This window comes from Neomonachus schauinslandi, chromosome X (genome assembly GCF_002201575.2).
Source record: "Neomonachus schauinslandi chromosome X, ASM220157v2, whole genome shotgun sequence".
Lineage (NCBI taxonomy): Eukaryota > Metazoa > Chordata > Mammalia > Carnivora > Phocidae > Neomonachus > Neomonachus schauinslandi.
Window position 1 is genome coordinate 68,852,728 of NC_058419.1, and position 17,089 is coordinate 68,869,816.

The window sequence follows — 17,089 nt, forward strand, 5'->3', positions numbered from 1 at the left end:
TAGATGTGAGAGGTGGAGGCTTGGGCATTGGCCAGCTTGCATCATAGCATAGGGGCTGCCAGGAACCCGGAAATACTGGTGATAATTCTAAAACCGCTTCAGGATATTGTTTAATGTAGACCCTCACACTAAACCTAAAATATGTCAGTAACGCTTGTATAGTTACAGAAGCAAAAGGAGGGAAGGAAGGGGAGCTGCAGTTTCCAAACATCACTGAAAGTATCTGCTTACCCCCCTTACTCCACATGAATTTTCAAAGAGTAATTTGACATCTTTGCTTGATTGGAATCTACGAAGCAATTTCCAGAGTACCGGCCAGCCTCTTAGGAAAGTGCTATGGGCTTTGCCAGAGTAAATTATTGAGATTGTTAACTCTTACATGGACATGGATTGTTAATGATGAAAAGGAATAAACTAAAGTTGCGGTACAGAATTTACTGTGCAAACTTTTCAAACCCTTTACACCATTAATTAGTTCCGCAAAAAAAAAAAAAAAAAAAAAAGCCTTTCTAATGTAGCTGGGTGGTGCTGGGATCTTGGTGGCCACGTTGTGTCTATTTTTAAATATTTATATGGCTGTATTTGCAGATTGAAACAATTCATAAAGAGTTGAGGCTGCTTTTTTTTTTCAAGCGCTAAAACTCACATTCGCGGCTATTTTAGTAATTAGCCCCGGCTCTTCCGCTACCCGAACCCCTCAAAACTACATCTCCCAGCATGCTCTAAAGCTGGTCTGACCTCATCTCAAATGGCCCCGTAGGGCAACAAGGATGGTTAGTTTTGACCGTGCTTATTTGTGCCATAAAATATTGATCCTAATTGGCAGCTATTTGGGCTTTTATATTTGCCGACCTCCCGTTTTTGAGCCGTGGTCACTAAATGAAGAGGTTCTGGCCTGGGAAGGCCCATGCATTCCTTCAATTGGATGGGGAGCTGGGACAGTGTCTCTGGCGATAGCGAGAATAGGAGGGAATGTTGACCAGGGAGCACCGCTGCGGCCGTTCAGAGGAGCAGGAACCGGAGCCCGGGTTGAGTCCGAAAAAAGCCGGATCCAGACGGTGGCTCCGGAACGGCTGCAATTGGAAGATGGAGGAGCCGGAGGAACCGGCGGACAGTGGGCAGTCGCTGCCTCCAGTTTACATCTACAGTCCCGAGTATGTCAGCATGTGCGACTCCCTGGCCAAAGTCCCCAAACGGGTAAGAGAGCTGGGGAAAAAAGACCGTGGGCTTCTGGGGTGGGGGTGGGGGCCGTTGGACCGGAGGGCATTAGGACGGGGCAGAGGATTGGGCTGGGGAAAATCAGCAGAAATTTGGGCAGCTGCACCAGGTGATGGAAGAAGTGTTCCCTTATAGTTTCTGAGAGCGCAGCATTTATCTGCGGGGCGTCCAATGCACCGGAGGGGGTAGGGGTGCGGGGGAGGGGATGGCACTGAGGCGTTGGTGTCTCTACTACAAGGGATCCCTGAAGTGGGGAAGACGCTGCAGGAGAGAAATGTTCCATCACCTCCGTAAGGCCCGGTAGCTTTCGCCTTAGCAATTTGTCTAAAGTGCATTGTAACTGTTAAGTAAAAAGAGGGGAGTTAAAAGTTACTTTCTTTGTTCAGGATGATGAAGTTGATGGTATTTCTCTGAATTAAACATTTAAGAGACATTTTTTTCTGCCTTTTTTTTTTTCTTGCTTTTCTTTTCTTTTTCTGTTGATGTTTTTAGGCCAGTATGGTACATTCTTTGATTGAAGCATATGCACTGCATAAGCAAATGAGGTAAGTTGTCTTTCATGAACAGAGCCCTGAACCTAGGTGTTCTAGCCTTAATATCCTACTTCACAGTGGAGCAAATTAGAAAGAGAATGGTCCTTTTTTTAAAAAAAAGTGGGTTTTTTTTGTTATTCAATGTTTGTAATGTCTGTAATCTAGTGAAAGTTCTTGAAGAATTAAGAAAACCTGAAAAAAGTACCTGAAGCAGTTAAGATCCATTAGAAATAAGACTCTATTGCTGGAAGGGAAAGTATTCTAGGGATAGGTGCTTTGTGGAGATTTTGAGGAGAGTTACATTAGGGTACTAAAACCCACCTGATCGGGGGAAAAAAAAATTGGTGTTTGGCTGGGAGGTGTTCTGGGGTTTGTGTGTATTTGTTTGCAAGCCAGATGTGAGGGTGCGTGTTCAAGTTCAGACTTTTAGACACCCCATCACCACCACCAGACTTTTACGAGTAAGCCTGGAGACAAGTCAAGACCAAAGCAAAACTCCTGCAACTAGGCCAGAACTCAACACTGAGTTAAGTGCTTCTTTAAGAAAAAAAAAATGAACTTGCTGTTAATCTTTGCAGAGTAAATCTTATAACCCTGTCTTGTAGGATTGTTTATGACATTGTCTGGCCAAATAGGTGAGTGTCTGCACGGGCTTTTGTGGTATGATTCATTTATCTCCCAGAAGGTAGTGTAATAGGATTTCAAATTTTATCCTTATTATCAAAATCATTTATTGAGTACCTTATTTTTTAACCCATATGTTTGTTAGACATAAGAACTACATGCCTTGGGCGCCTGGGTGGCTCAGTTGGTTGAGCGACTGCCTTCGGCTCAGGTCATGATCCTGGAGTCCCTGGATCGAGTCCCGCATCGGGCTCCCTGCTCAGCGGGGAGCCTGCTTCTCCCTCTGACCCTCCCCCCTCTCATGTGCTCTCTCTCTCTCTCTCTCTCATTCTCTCTGTCTCAAATAAATAAATAAAATCTTTAAAAAAAAAAAAAAGAACTACATGCCTTCCATTTATTTAACCTTTCTCTTTTTTTAAGATTTTATTTATTTATTTGTCAGAGAGCGAGCACAAGCAGGGGGAGTGGCAGGCAGAGGGAGAAGCAGGCTCCCCGCTGAGCAAGGAGCCCGATGTGGGCTTCGATCCCAGGACCCCGGGACCAAGACCGGAGCCGAAGGCAGATGCTTAATTGACTGAGCCACCCAGGCATCCCTCAGTTATTTAACTTTTCAAAAGTTACTTTAAGACAAACAAGAAATCAGTGCAAAGCAAAACTGTCCCATTCGCTTGCTATTAAGCAGAGAGGCTTTCCATGTTTGTTAAACAAGAGGAAGGGTGCTAGAAAAGGGACCCATTAGGGCTGGGAAACATGGTCCAAGAAACTGTAACATTTTTATTTTAATGTGCAGATTTGTCACCTCTAAGGGTGTAGCCATATTTTCTTGAAGGAGAAGCAGGAATCCTTGACTCTTGACCATATACATGATTTTTTTTTGAGGCTGAGCTACAGGATTTTTCTGGCTTGCTTGGTGATATGGTAGCCTGTATAGTCATATTAATTCATGAAAAACTCATGGCTGAGTTCCCATTCAGCAAACATAAAAAGCCACTGCTGCCTCCCTGTGGCCTAGGTCATTGCTCTTCCAACTTGAATGTACATATGAATCACCTTGTTAGATTCCGATTCTGGAGATCTGAGGTGGGGCCAAAGTTCTGCAAGTCTAACGAGCTCCTAGGTGCCACTGCTGCTGGTCCATAGACTACCCTTTGAGTGGCAGTGGCAGAGTCGGGGAGAGGAAATGGGGAGTAGGCAGCTGGAGGTTAGACGTGGTAAGTCCTGGCGTTAACATCACCCTGTATTCTCTCAGTTGCTTCTTTTTTTTTTTTTTTAAAGATTTATTTATTTATTTGAGAGAGAGAGAGTGGTGGGAGGGGCAGAGGGAGAGAATCTCAAACAGACTCCACACTGAGCACAGAGCCCGACACAGGGCTCCGTCTCTTGACCCTGAGATCATGACCTGAGCCGAAACCAAGAGTTGGACGCTCAACCGCCACCCAGGTGCCCCTCTCTCAGTCACTTCTATTTGTCACTTGTTGTGAGGAGTTGATTAGGAGCTTCTGAGTGAAGCCCAGTTCCAACCAGTTTGCCCCTTCTCTTTTTCCTCTCAGAGGTAGGTGTGAGGGACCAAATAGAGAAACTTTTATGTTTTGAGTTGCCATTTTTTTATCCTTTAGTATTAATAATAATGATAGTTACCCACAAAGCATTTTCATATGTTATCATTTAATCTTCACATATGTCCCATTAGATCTCCCTACTTTACAGATGAGAAAACAACTGTACAGAACAGTCAACTTACCTGAGGTTATAGAGCTGTTAAGTACAGAGTTAAAAAGAGGTGCCCAGTTCTCTGACTCCAAATTCAAAATTCATGAAAATACAGTTGCCTACTGAAGTTAAAATATAGAGTTAAGTCTTGATTTCGGCTCAGGTCATAATGTCAGGGTCTGGGCATGGAGCCTGCTTAAGATTCTCTCTCTCCCTCTGCCCCTCCCCCCTCTCTCCCTCCCTCTCTAAAAAAAATAAGTAAAAAAACAATAAAGTAAAAATATAGCTGAAAGAATTCTATGTACCAATTAGGAACTGATGCAATTGAAAATATCTCTGCCTACTAGTTTGTCATGCGAGTTGTAACTCACAGAGTGAAGTTTGTCCAGTATCTGATTATTTAACTTAAATATATATTTAACTTAAATATAAACTTTTTTTTTTTTACCTACCTATAAACTCAAGGGCTTCGAAGATCGGTCCTCTCACCCCTTATTAATGGAATCATTATATCGATGTGAGGAAGTGAAGACTAGATTGCACAGTAGAGGAACAGAACGTGTTCATTATTTGAGCCCACTGGAACTGGAAGCTGGGAGTTGTATTTTCTGCTCAGACTGCTTTCCCCTGCTTCCAGTTTCTGGCATACTCTGGGTCTGACTCACTCACCTCTCTTTGTTCTCTGTTATTATTAGGATAGTTAAGCCCAAAGTAGCCTCCATGGAGGAGATGGCCACCTTCCACACTGATGCCTATCTGCAGCATCTCCAGAAGGTCAGCCAAGAAGGAGATGACGATCATCCAGACTCCGTAGAATATGGGCTAGGTAAAGTCATTACCGGGCAGTGATGGGAGGTAGACAACCTCCATCTGTAAATTGTAACCACTCATTTCATAACTTGCATGATGGTCTTTAGTATTTGTTAATTAAGAACTAATGTGTTAACCACAATCTTAATCTCTTAGTTTAGATACACATATCTCGCTTGCTGAGCAAGCCGTATGAGTTGAGCAAAACTGAATGATGGATCAGATGGGGGAAAATCTTTTAGTTGTCAAGGCCCTAATAGTAGTGCCCAGATTGGGTATGGCTCTATGTGTGCTGATTTAACCACCTCGTGACCTTATATTTTAACTTGAGTACGTATTTATGTTCCGGCTGTTTTCAACCCTGCTTCATGTTGAACAGCTGTATTTTTTAAAAAACTGTAGGTGGCCGATAGGATAGTCTAGAGAAACAGCATGGTTTGGTAGAACTCTCGTCTGGGAGATGGGTGAGTCAAGGGACATGGGTCCCAGACCTGGCTCTGTGTGACCATAGATAAGACATATCACCTCTCAGGACTCGGTTTCTCCATCTGTAGGATGTGACTAGCTAATCTCGAAGGTTTAGCCTCTCTAGTTCCAACACTTCAAAAAATTCTTTCCCCAACATTGGAGATGTTTATCTCTCATTTGGAAGCTGATGTTAGCACAGTCGCTTTTTGGTAAGATATGTTGTTGTCGCACCTCAAACTATTCCTCCCAGTAGGGTTCTAGACCCAGTTCCAATGTGTGGAGGTGGGGCTTTCCTCCCACACCACCCAGCAATGCTCAGAACACCAGCTGGGTGTCCTACAATTCAACTCAATTCTGACACTATCTACCTGGCCATAGCATCAGGTCCCACAGGTTAAGGGCTCAGTCCCACAAGACTGCTCTGCACGTCACATGCCAGTCACAAGCCCAGCTTGCTACCTGTGCTTCTGACTGACTGGCTATAAATCAGAAGGTTCCCACAAACACCCTCTTTGGGGTTGAATTTGCTAGAGCAGGGTACAGAACTCAGGAAACCCATTTACTCACTAGATTACCGGTTCATTATAAAAGGATATAACCCAGAACTGCCAGATGGAAGAGATGCATAGGGCAAGGGATGACCAAAGGGTGTGGTGTGGGGCTTCCACGCACTCTCCAGGCATGCCCCTCTCCCCACATCTCCACACGTTCACCAAACCAGAAGCTCTCCCAGCCCGCCTTTTGGGTTTTTATGGGAGGCTTCATTACATAGGCATGCCTGATTAAATCATTGGCCAATGGATGATTGAGCTCAATCTCCAGCCCCTCCCCCTCACAGGAGGAGGTCAGGGGGGTAGGACTGGTAGTTCCAACCTTCCAATCACCTGGTTTGCTCCACTGCTCACCGCCCGCCCCCACCCCCACCCTGAGGTGTGATCCGCAAGTCACCTCATTAACACAACAAAGACACCTTTACTGCTCTCCTCACTTGGGAAATCCCAACAGCTTTAGGAGCGCAGTGTCAGACACGGGGATGAAGATCACGGGACGAATTTCTTATTATGGGAACCACCGTATCACACCTGCTCTTTCTGCAGTTCATCTTGTAACAAGCTCTTCCGATGTTTTTGCCCGAAGGTTATGACTGCCCTGCCACGGAAGGGATATTTGACTACGCAGCAGCTGTAGGAGGGGCCACAATCACAGCTGCGCAGTGCCTGATTGACGGAACGTGCAAAGTAGCAATTAACTGGTCTGGAGGGTGGCATCATGCAAAGAAGTAAGAAAATGACCTTTCTGCTTTCTGCCTCTTTCCTTGAGTCAGTTTCTCAGTTGTGCAAACGCTGATGCTTATTGTATGGGCATTCCTTGAGAGATTTGTGTATGAATATAGCCCTTTTCCCAGGCACTCTGAAGAGATACAAGTGAAATAGAAGAAGGTGACACACAGTATAATGGAAAGCACTCTATCGAAAGTCAGGATACCTGGGCCCCATGCCTAGTTTTCCTGCAAACTTGGCTAAGTGACTTGGAAAGATTAACCTCTCAAGGCCCCAGTTTCTTCATCAGGAAAATGGGCAGGGCGAAGGATATAACTAGGCAGTCTCTACATTCCTTTTCCAGCTTTTTGGAAATGCCCCTGTCTTCAAGGGACTTATGCTCTAGAGACACTCACAGAACTAGAATAATTAGGGAGCAACATCAGTTTGGGTACCAAGTGAATATACGTATGAGCTGAGGAGATTGTAGTGCTATGCAGAAATTAATCATGGAAGTCTTGGAAGAGGTGCAATTTAGAGCTGGTTCTTGAAAGAAGTGCCAAACAGGTTTCCAAAATAGGTGGGAAATTGATGAGAATAGATTTAAAACAAAAGGCTGACGAATCAAGGAAGCTTTTGCCACCATCTCTAAGGCAAGTGGCAACCAACTGAGAGAATTAACTGTCACTCTAAGGAGAAAGGGCTTGTGAAACAGCTGTTCTCAGGTGCTACTTGGAGCTAGAGAAGTCCTTTTGGAGTTTCATGTTGACATTTCAAACAGCTCTACCCTGTGTGTGACAAGGACCGCTGGGACAGCATTTGTCATCTTGCTTGATATGCTTGCTTGCTATGTGGGTAGTAAGTACTTAATACATACTGGAGGAGAAGAATTTTTAAAACTTTGAATTGCTCTATGTGCTGTGTGAGTGAAATGAAGCAGTGGTGGTAGTAACTGGTGATGCATCTTTCACACGCCAATTGTTCATACTGTTGGCCATGACCTTGATCCTCCTTGGTGCTCTTGAGTCCAGAGAAAATGTGGCGTTTTTTTTTTTTTTTTTTTTTTTCAGACTAAAACCTTGAGCACAGTTTCAGCATATGCAGGTTAAGATGATAACATGGAATTCTTTTCATCAAATCGACAGATTTCATGACCAAGGAAGTCCTTGAGAAAGTTTACTACTAGAATCTACTACTGAGGTGATGGAGCAGAGAGAACCAGTGTTTAATAATATGTTTTACATGGCCTTAGAAACAAAGAGAAACCACCTACCTTTTGTTAGCTCTTGCTCTATTAAAAAATTTCAGAATAAAGACAGTGATCCCTAGGACAAAAAAAAAAGAAAAATGACCCTCTCTCCTTTAAACTACAGATGAAGGTGTGGGGGGAACCAAGCCTCTCTGAACCAAGGACCTCTTTTCCCTCTTGTGCTTAGCAAGTTGAGAAGAAAAGTAGTGTGGTTTCATGGAAAATGCCTGATCCTGTTAATCAGATCTGCTTTCTGCATGTGGCACTGGAGGATCTTATATATTTAAATTCACTGCTTAAGGCCTGCTAGGGCCTGGGTCAGTTTCCAGTGGAATACCCGGATGCTTGCCACTTCTTCTCACTGTTTTGCTTTGAAATGAAGCATGCTCTATCTAGAGCAAATCATGGCTGCTTCTGGGCTGCATGTAGGTAGGTATTATCTTAACTGTTTCAGACAGCTTTCAGCTGATCCTACCTGGAAACAGACACTGTGGTGGATATAAATTGCATAGAGTCTCTAGGGATCTCCCCAATTCAGGTCCAAATTCTAGGGGGTTCTTGGCACCTCTAGAACATCTCTGCAGGTGGACTCCAGGCATTTAGCCCACAAACTGACATCTAGCCAGCATTATCTTTCATAAGCACAGTATTTGTTTAAACGTTTCCATCCCCAAATATGTGTATAGATTCATACATGCCATTTAGTCATTCAGCATGCACTGATTAAGCACCTACTGTATGTCAAGCATATGTTTATCATCACTAATAAGCAGAGAGATAAAAATTGAAGCATGGTATCTTTCTCCCCTACCAATGTTGAAAAAAAAAAATCTTCAAAATATCCTCATGCTGGCATGATTACAGTGAAATTGGTACACTCTTTGAAAACTTCGGAGCTAAGTGTTGAAAGAGTGGGGAAAACATTCATACCTGTATGACCCGATAATATTGTTCTTAGCAGTCTATTCTAAGGAAACGAACCAATCCGGCCTTCACAGAATTCATATCTTAGAGGTAAGACAGCAAATAATTGCATTTGGAAACTAAAGAACAGTAATTTTCAAAGAAAATTCTTCAAAAGAAGAATGATGAGTGACTAATGCTATTAGATATTAAACATACAAAACTAGAATAATGAAAACACTGGTACCCCTGGTATAAGAGGAGACAGATGATATTATACTACACTCCGCAAAGAGACTGTTATGTATAAGAATTCAGTCTATTATAAAAGATGCTTTGCAAGTGGATGGGAGTGGAAAGGATTCGTCAGTAAATGGTGTTGTGACACCTGGTAGCATTTATACCCTCATCTCTTGTAATAAACGAAAAAAAAAGTGGCAGCTAGATTGAAGAGTTCAGTGTAAAAAAGCAAATTAAAAAAAACTAGAATGAATGGATATTTATCAAGCTTCTCAAGGAGAATAGTTTCCCTAAGCTTAGGAATAGAGAAAGAAAAAAAAAAAAAAACTCCCAAAGGAAAAGCTCAACGAATTTAGGTGCATAAAATTTTAAAACCAAAATCACTTTTAAAAGTTTTGTGGCCCTTTAAAACACAACATCTAAATACAGACTAAAAAGGCATATTTGACATAAATATGACAAAGTGTGGTAGGTTTGTGTTTTCTAAGGCACTCATATGGTATGATGTGTAAGAAGAAGTATGGGCAAAGAACGTGAAGAGACAATTTGCAAAGGTGTTTAAGTACCACTGGAAAACATGGGGCAATGTTCATTGCTACTAATCAAAGAAATGCAAATTTTAACAACTAGGTAGCCCCTTTTTAAGCCAGAATTGGAAAACATGGTACTCAGTTGGCTAGTAATAGCGCGGTTTTTTTCAACCCCTTAAGAAAGTAACTTGGTAGCTAAAGTATATTAATGCCCTTTGTCTACTTTAGGGATAGGATTAATGCCCTTTAATCCTACTACTGAGAATGCTTCCTGAGAAGACCACACAAAATATGGAAAAAACTATTTGCATGGAGGTGCTTATCAGTGTTCTTTATGAAACAAAAAATTTAGAAATAACATGAATATGTAGTTATAAGGAAATGGTCAATCTGCTCCATAGAATATTATGTATTATTTTAAATGATGATTATGAAGACTATAGGGCATTTCAGAAAAAAGACTTGTGTTAATAAAAAAGCAGGTTTTAAAACTGTATGTACACCACAATTACAACTTTATAGAATGCACACATATAAAAAAAAAGCAGTGGGAATGATAATAGTGGCTATTTCAGGGTGGCAGCATTATTGATGATTTTTTTAAAAGTGTAATGCAAAATTTCTGTAATGAGATTTTATTACTTTTGCAGCTAAAATATTACCAAAATGAAAAGAGGCAAAAAAAAAAAAAAAAAAAAAAGTTGCAGCAAATACTACAAAGGGTTAAAATCTTTATTCTAGGGGTGCCTGGGTGGCTCAGTCAATTAAGCTTCCAACTCTTGATTTCAGCTCAGGTCGTGATCTCAGGGTTGTGGGATCCAGCCGCGCATCAGGCTCTGTGCTGAGCGTGGAGCCTGCTTGGGATTCTCCTCCCACTCCCTCTGCCCCCCCTCCCTCTTTCCCCCTCTCCCTCTCTCCCTCTCTCCTTCTCTCCCTCTCCCTACCTCTCTCCCTCTCCCCTCAAAAAAAATAATAAAATCTTTATTTTAATTGATTTTTTAAAACACTGAAATTTAGATAAGTGGGCAAAAGACATGAACAGTTCATAAAAGAGGAAACAAATAGTAAATAAATGTGAGTAAATATTTAGCATCACTAAAATTACAGAAAGGGAGATTGAAACATAATATACACCTGCATGTATGTTTTCCCCTCCCAAATTTGAGCTGAAAGAAGAAAGATTCTTAACTCATATATCTATTACTCTCGGTAATCTATTCTAAGGAAATAAACCAATCCAAAATATTGGAGAACCGTGTGTATGAAGATGGTAATTTCTCTCTTAATTATAATAGCCAAAAAAAGGGGGGGGGAGGAGGGAGACCTAAATATTCAACAACAGCAGAATGTTCAGGATGTTTAGGTAGTATACTGTAACATATCCACTTTATGGGCTATTATGTAACCATTAACAAGTGGTGGTTAGGATGACTGTGTAACAAAAAAAAATTCATATTGTATAATGTTGGCTTTCTTCTTAAAGCGCAGGTAGCTACAACATTGCATATTCGCTCTGATTAGTCATGTTAAAAAATAGATGCTTACGAAAAACTCTTAGAAGGAGGGGCGCCTGGGTGGCTCAGCCGTTAAGCGTCTGCTTTTGGCTCAGGTCATGATCTCAGGGTCCTGGGATCGAGCCCCGCCTCGGGCTCCCTGCTCGGCGGGAAGCCTGCTTCTCCCTCTCCCACTCCCCCTGCTTGTATTCCCTCTCTCGCTGTGTCTCTCTCTGTCAGATAAATAAATAAAATCTTTAAAAAACAAAAAAGAAAAACTCTTAGAAGGAAATACAACAAAATGATACCCGTGACTTTGTGAAGCTGACGATACCATGAGGGATAAAGAGGTATGCACGCACACACACATATACATGTATCTTTCTTCTGTTTCCTATATTTTTCCTGTGTTTTCTCTAATGTGTATTAGTTTTATCAGTAGAACTTTTTATGGTAAAAACTGCTTGGAACAAGGTGGGAAGCAGTTACAATACACAGTATGGTCAGTGTATATGCTGCAGTTATGTGCAAGGTAGTGGAGTGTACAGAAGGGGGAGAAGGAGTTTGCCTTCCTATCGGTGGGGATAGAGAATTCCAAGCAGAGGGAATAATAAAAAACATGGCAGTGGAAAGCATGGGACATTTCAGAATTACAAGTCGTTAAATGTGGCTAGAATGTGAGAGCAAATAGAGCAAGACTGTAAAGGTTTTGTCAGCCATGCTGAGGAGTTGGACTTTTTTTCTGGGGCCAGTGGAAATTTATTGAAGAATTTTAGAGAAGGTGGCAATGTGCTGATTGGATCAGAGGGAACTGAGACTAGATAGGGAGGAGAAGGCCATCACTGCAGTTATTCATTTAACAAACTTTTATTAAGCTCCTGCTGTATGTGAGGCAATGAGGAAACAAAGGATTATAACAGGAAGTTCTTACTATTTGAGGGCAGTTGGTACCAGGCAGAAGACCACCAAGTGAATCCATTTAAAAGGGGGACTAAAATTTTCAAGTAATAACAGAGAGGGCAGGACTTGATTAGCATACTAACTTGAATAACTATTAAAATATGTCTATTTGGTCTCTTTTAATAAAATTGAATGCTACATAATTCTTCAAACAAAGAATGTATCAAGGATTGATTGTTTTGTTTGGGCCTAATTCTTCTAACAAAATTGCATGATATTTCAAGATGGTATATTTTACTTTCTGTGAGATTTTTGCAGCATGATCGTTAAGAGGGTTGATTTTGCCAAAATGTTCAGGGGCCTTTTCAGTTTTTTCTGAGGGCTTCTCCTTAATCATTTTGGCATTCAAATCACTCTCTTTCGAACCACTTCCAAAATCATTATCCTTATCCTTATTTATATTTCTCCTCTTCAATTGTAAACTGGTCTACAGATCCTTGCCAGTTTTGTGTGTTGACTTCAGGGTATCTTGCACCCTTCTATAAGATTTGTAATTTCACTTTGTGATAGATTTTCAGAGAATTGCTCACTGATGTATCTGACAATCCATAAAAGACAAAGTGAACAGATGGGGAGGGATAGGTGCTAGGACTTAGAGGAGTAGGTTGTTTGAATGGGGGCTGATAGAAGTGGTCGATTCATTAGCAAGTGCTTTCATGCTATTGACAGCTTTTGTATCCCTAGGAAACCTCAAAACCTTGATGCTTCAGGGACTAAGATAATAAATTCTCAGTAATAAGAACTTCCTGTATCAGCAAAGGTCTAGTGCAGTGTTTTTCAAACTGAGAGTTGCAGCTCATTAATAGAACTTATATCAATTCAGTGGGCTGCAACCAGCATCTGTTGAAATCAAGGTGGATTTCACAAAACTTGTTCTAGTGTATGTGTATGTATTTGTGTGTACTAGGCCACAGGGGAAAATGTCAGGTCACTGTAGAGTGGGATGACTATGAACTTTGAAGTAAGACTCCAGTGCAAATCCAGGCCGCACCATGTACTGACCATGTAGACAACTTGGGGGTTATTCCAGAAACAGCATGTGCAGGGGCGGAGAGGCATGAAACCTGAGGGAACTTCTAAGTCCGTAATTAAAGCTGGAACTCCTGTAGGTAAGTGACTGGAAGTAAGGTAGGGGAGGTATAAAGGGTCCTTGTATGCCAAACTAGAGAGTTTGAACTTGATCCTTCAGGTCAGTGGTTCTTGACCTGTCTCGGTCACGGATCCTCTGAAAATCTGAAGAAAGCTATGTATAATGTCCCTAGAAAAGTGTACATATGCGAATTTTTCCTTGTAACTTCAGAAAGTATCAGACTCTCTTGAAGCCCATGTATGAATGGATGGATCCCTGGTTAAGAACCCTGGCTTTGGACAGTGAGAAATCACTGAAGGAAGTTTTAGCCAGGAGGAGGTAACATGATTAGATTTGCATTTTAGGGATATGATTCTAGCAATATGGTTCTATTCAAGCAGATAAACTGGTGGGGAGTCAGAGAAGGATGTTGATAGAGAAATCGATTAGGACTTGACTGTAATAATATACCCAAAAGGAGGTGAAAGCAGTGGTGATGAGCATAGAAGAGAGAATAAATTCAAGAGCCATTTAGTAGCTAGAATAGATAGGAGTGGTAACTAATGATAAGGAAAGAGTGATCTAGATTTCTTGTGTAGATGACTCAGTAAATTTGGTTACCATTAACCAAGAAGAGTAAGGGATGAGAACTGATGTGCTTATGGAACATCCAATTCAAGAAGTCTGCTAGAGGGCCGGTAATGGGGTCCAGCCCAGGGCTTTTGAGCCTGTAATGTGCATATGAAATACTTGGGCGTCTTGATAAATATGTAAATCTGGTTCAGGAGGTCTGTGGTGAAACCTAAGAACCTGCATTTCTGACAAGCTCCCAGATGATACTAAATGCTGCCAATCTGTGAACCATACTTGGACTAGCAAGAAGCTGGAGCTCAGAACTGTCTCCACTGAAGATACAGATCTGGGAGTCAACAGCATGATAGATGGTAATTAAAACTAAGAAAATAGATAAAATCACCTGAGAAGCATCTATAGGATGATACAGAAAACAAAGCAAATACTGAGCCTTGTGGAAGGCCAGTGTTTACAGGACAGGTAGAAGAAAGGCCTACAAAGGAATCTTGAGAAGAAATGGTCAAAAAACAGGGAGAGAATCAGAAAAGACTTATCACGAAAACCAAAGGTGAACCTTAAGAAGACCAGTTTGGATAGCAACGTCTGCCACCAGAGCAAACACTGATTCTTGGAGGGGGTGGGGAGGGCGACAAAAAGCCTAGATGTTACAGGGTTTATGGCCCCCCAAAGGGTGACAGTACATAAGCAGATGTTCAGTATATCTGTGATATGAAAATTGTGTAGAGTGGCCCGTTAGGAAAAGGTATCTGAAAAGGCTCCTTGGATTAGGAAATGATAATGAGCAAATGGTTGAGAAACAGCACTGTAGAGGAGTGAAGGAAGATATGTCAATAAGGAGGTTATGGTGAAAAAAAATAAGGAGGTTATGGTGAAGAAGACTTCAAAGGATGCAGAGGAGTAAGTGTGCCAGGGAGAGAAGAAAGTGAACAGCATTTCAGAAGGCCACCACCGCCTTTGCAAAAGCAGAGCAGTGTAAATAAAACAACTTGATGGATTTCGGGAATGACACACAGCCCACTATTGCTGGAGGGTTACAGTACAAAGTGGACAACGGCAGAAGATGAGGTAGAGAAGTAGGAAATGGGTCATGAAAGGCTTTGCATATATCTGAAGCACCAATTTGACAGATGCAGATATCTTGTTCTCTCTCAGAGATCTTGATCAGGTAGGTTCGGAGGAGTGTGTCAGAACCTGAACTTTCAAACTCCAGGAGTGATTCTGCTGTGCACACTTTGAGAAACTCTGTGGTAGGAAATGGAGGGCCACTACAAAATCATGTGAGGAAGTAACATGGTTAGATGTGTGTTTTAGAAAACTTAAGTCTGACTATAGTCCTAGAGGATGGATTGACTGGAGGTAGGGAGAGTGAATAGGGTACCAGCAGCCCCAGTGACAAGTGATGAGGACCTGAACTAAGGCAGAGCAGTGAGATTGGGGGATGGAGAATGGTGAAGGCTGACTTGAGACAGCTTCAAGAGATAAAATCCAGTATCAGTGATTAGTAGATATGGGTGGAGAGGAAAGATGAGGAAGATCACTCAGGTTTCTGGCTTGTTTTGAGCAGAGTCCCAAAGAAGATAGGACTTGATAACAATAGCCAACATGTGTTGAGCTGTGTGCTAGATGCTACCTCACACACATTGTTCTCATAGATTCTCATATTTCTTGTATATTCTGGAATGAAGAAGTGGATATTGTTATTTGCTGTCTTTTACACATGGGAGTACAGAGAGGTTAAACAACTTTGCTCAGGCTTGATAAGTGATGATGTTGCAGTTCAAACCCAGGCAGTCTGACTCATCAACCTGTGTGCTTAACCCTTGTATACCTCAGTAAATCAAGAGTAGGAGTTGGTGTGCAGCAGAGGTAATACCCGGGGAAAACAGATACTCAGACTTGGAGATGGAGGTGGAAGCTAGAAATAGAAAACAGATGTGTTGCCAGTATATAAAGGGGTGGTGCAAACCATGACAATGGACAGAATAACTGAGGGAAAAGGCAGAGAGTTAGAGAAAGAAAGTCGATCCTAGAGCCCCAGGAAACACCAACTTGTAATGGGCCAGTACAAGAAGAGGTCCCAGTGCATTCAGCAGAAAAGCAATAGTCAGGGCTAGCCAGATAATCAAAATAGAAAGGGACCACGGAATCCCCAGGGAGCAGAAGAGTTTCAGGAAGAAAAGAGCTCTCAGTAGTGTCACACACTAGGGAGGGGTCAGTCCAGAGAGGTACTAAAGTGTGTCAGTCATATTTGGCAAGTAACATAGTCAATATGATTTTGCTAAGATAACTTCCCAGAGAGTGAGGGGAATGCAAACTGTTGAGGCGTGAGTAGGAACCAAGGAAATGGGCAGGAAAGGAACATAAATGGTCCAAAAGTTTGAATGGGAAAGAAAGGAAAGAGGAGGGCAATGGCCAAGGGAAAGTAAGGCTTGAGTGGTGACCCGTTGGATTTGTTCTCAAAGATTTAAGAGCATTTATGGGCTGAAAGGGAAATCTTGGAAATATGAGAAGGATGAGAATGGAGCAAAGTCTCAGAGGAGGCAGGAGAAGATGGGGTGAGTGGCTTTGGGAGGAGGAGAACCACTGCTTCTACAGTCACAGCAAAGGAAATGAAGGAGGGTGTAACGTGAGTGTGTGAGTTGCCTAGTGAACTGAGGGAGCACCTGCCCCATGACCCCTACTTTCTCTAAAAAAAAGAAAAAAATACTCTTGCCCTCTTCTAGCACTTGCTCACAGGCTGCTTTGAATCCTCCGATGTTGCTTTTTGTAGTCTGTCTCTTAGGAAGTCACCTTGTCCCATCCAGATTCCCTTCAGTGGGACTTACCCTCTCCATGTAAATATGTGCTAGGAGATATTAAAACCCAACACAGAACAGTGACTCCTAACCTCCAGAATTTGCCAAGGGATATCGGATTTGTCCGCTTTGACTGGCTAGTCCTCATTCTTGCCTCTCCTGGTGTCTCTTACCCTATTTGGCTCTGCATCTCAGCTCCCAGTATTTTCCTTTACCTCCTTCTGATAATCCACTTAAGACCTACATCCCTAGCTCCACCATGCACTTCTTCCTCCCACATTTCTATCATTTGCCCTCTCATCCCATGACATTTCTGCCTACCACCTGGCAACACAGGATCTATGCCATGTGGGCCCCCTCTGTCCTGCTTCCCTGCTCGAAGAGGGAGAGAGATGTCCTCGAATGTTGCTGGTCTCTGATACTTCCACCTGGGGGCAGTAAATGGCAGAGCCATGAAACTGCCTTGTGTCTTGGCAAGCTCTATAAGAAGAATGTAGAACTAGACCTCTAGCCATTAGTCATCATCCACTTGGAGGTTAGCTCAAAGCTACTCGAGCTATATTCTCAAGAGCTCCAGTTCCTTATGCAGATATAAAGTGAGTGACAATGAATTGCATTACAGTTCCAGTTCCCC

The 17,089-nt window shown here is 42.2% G+C and overlaps 1 protein-coding gene across 1 annotated transcript in view; it reads left to right on the forward strand.

Moving 5' to 3' along the window:
* The first annotated feature begins 975 nt into the window (after positions 1-975).
* Positions 976-17,089, forward strand: part of HDAC8 (histone deacetylase 8) — a 215,038-nt gene continuing 198,924 nt past the window's right edge. The window contains exons 1-4 of the mRNA XM_044911727.1: positions 976-1,197; positions 1,711-1,763; positions 4,781-4,911; positions 6,501-6,642. Coding sequence (XP_044767662.1) covers positions 1,087-1,197; positions 1,711-1,763; positions 4,781-4,911; positions 6,501-6,642 — 437 coding nt within the window. The 5' untranslated portion in view covers positions 976-1,086. The remainder of the gene's footprint in view (positions 1,198-1,710; positions 1,764-4,780; positions 4,912-6,500; positions 6,643-17,089) is intronic.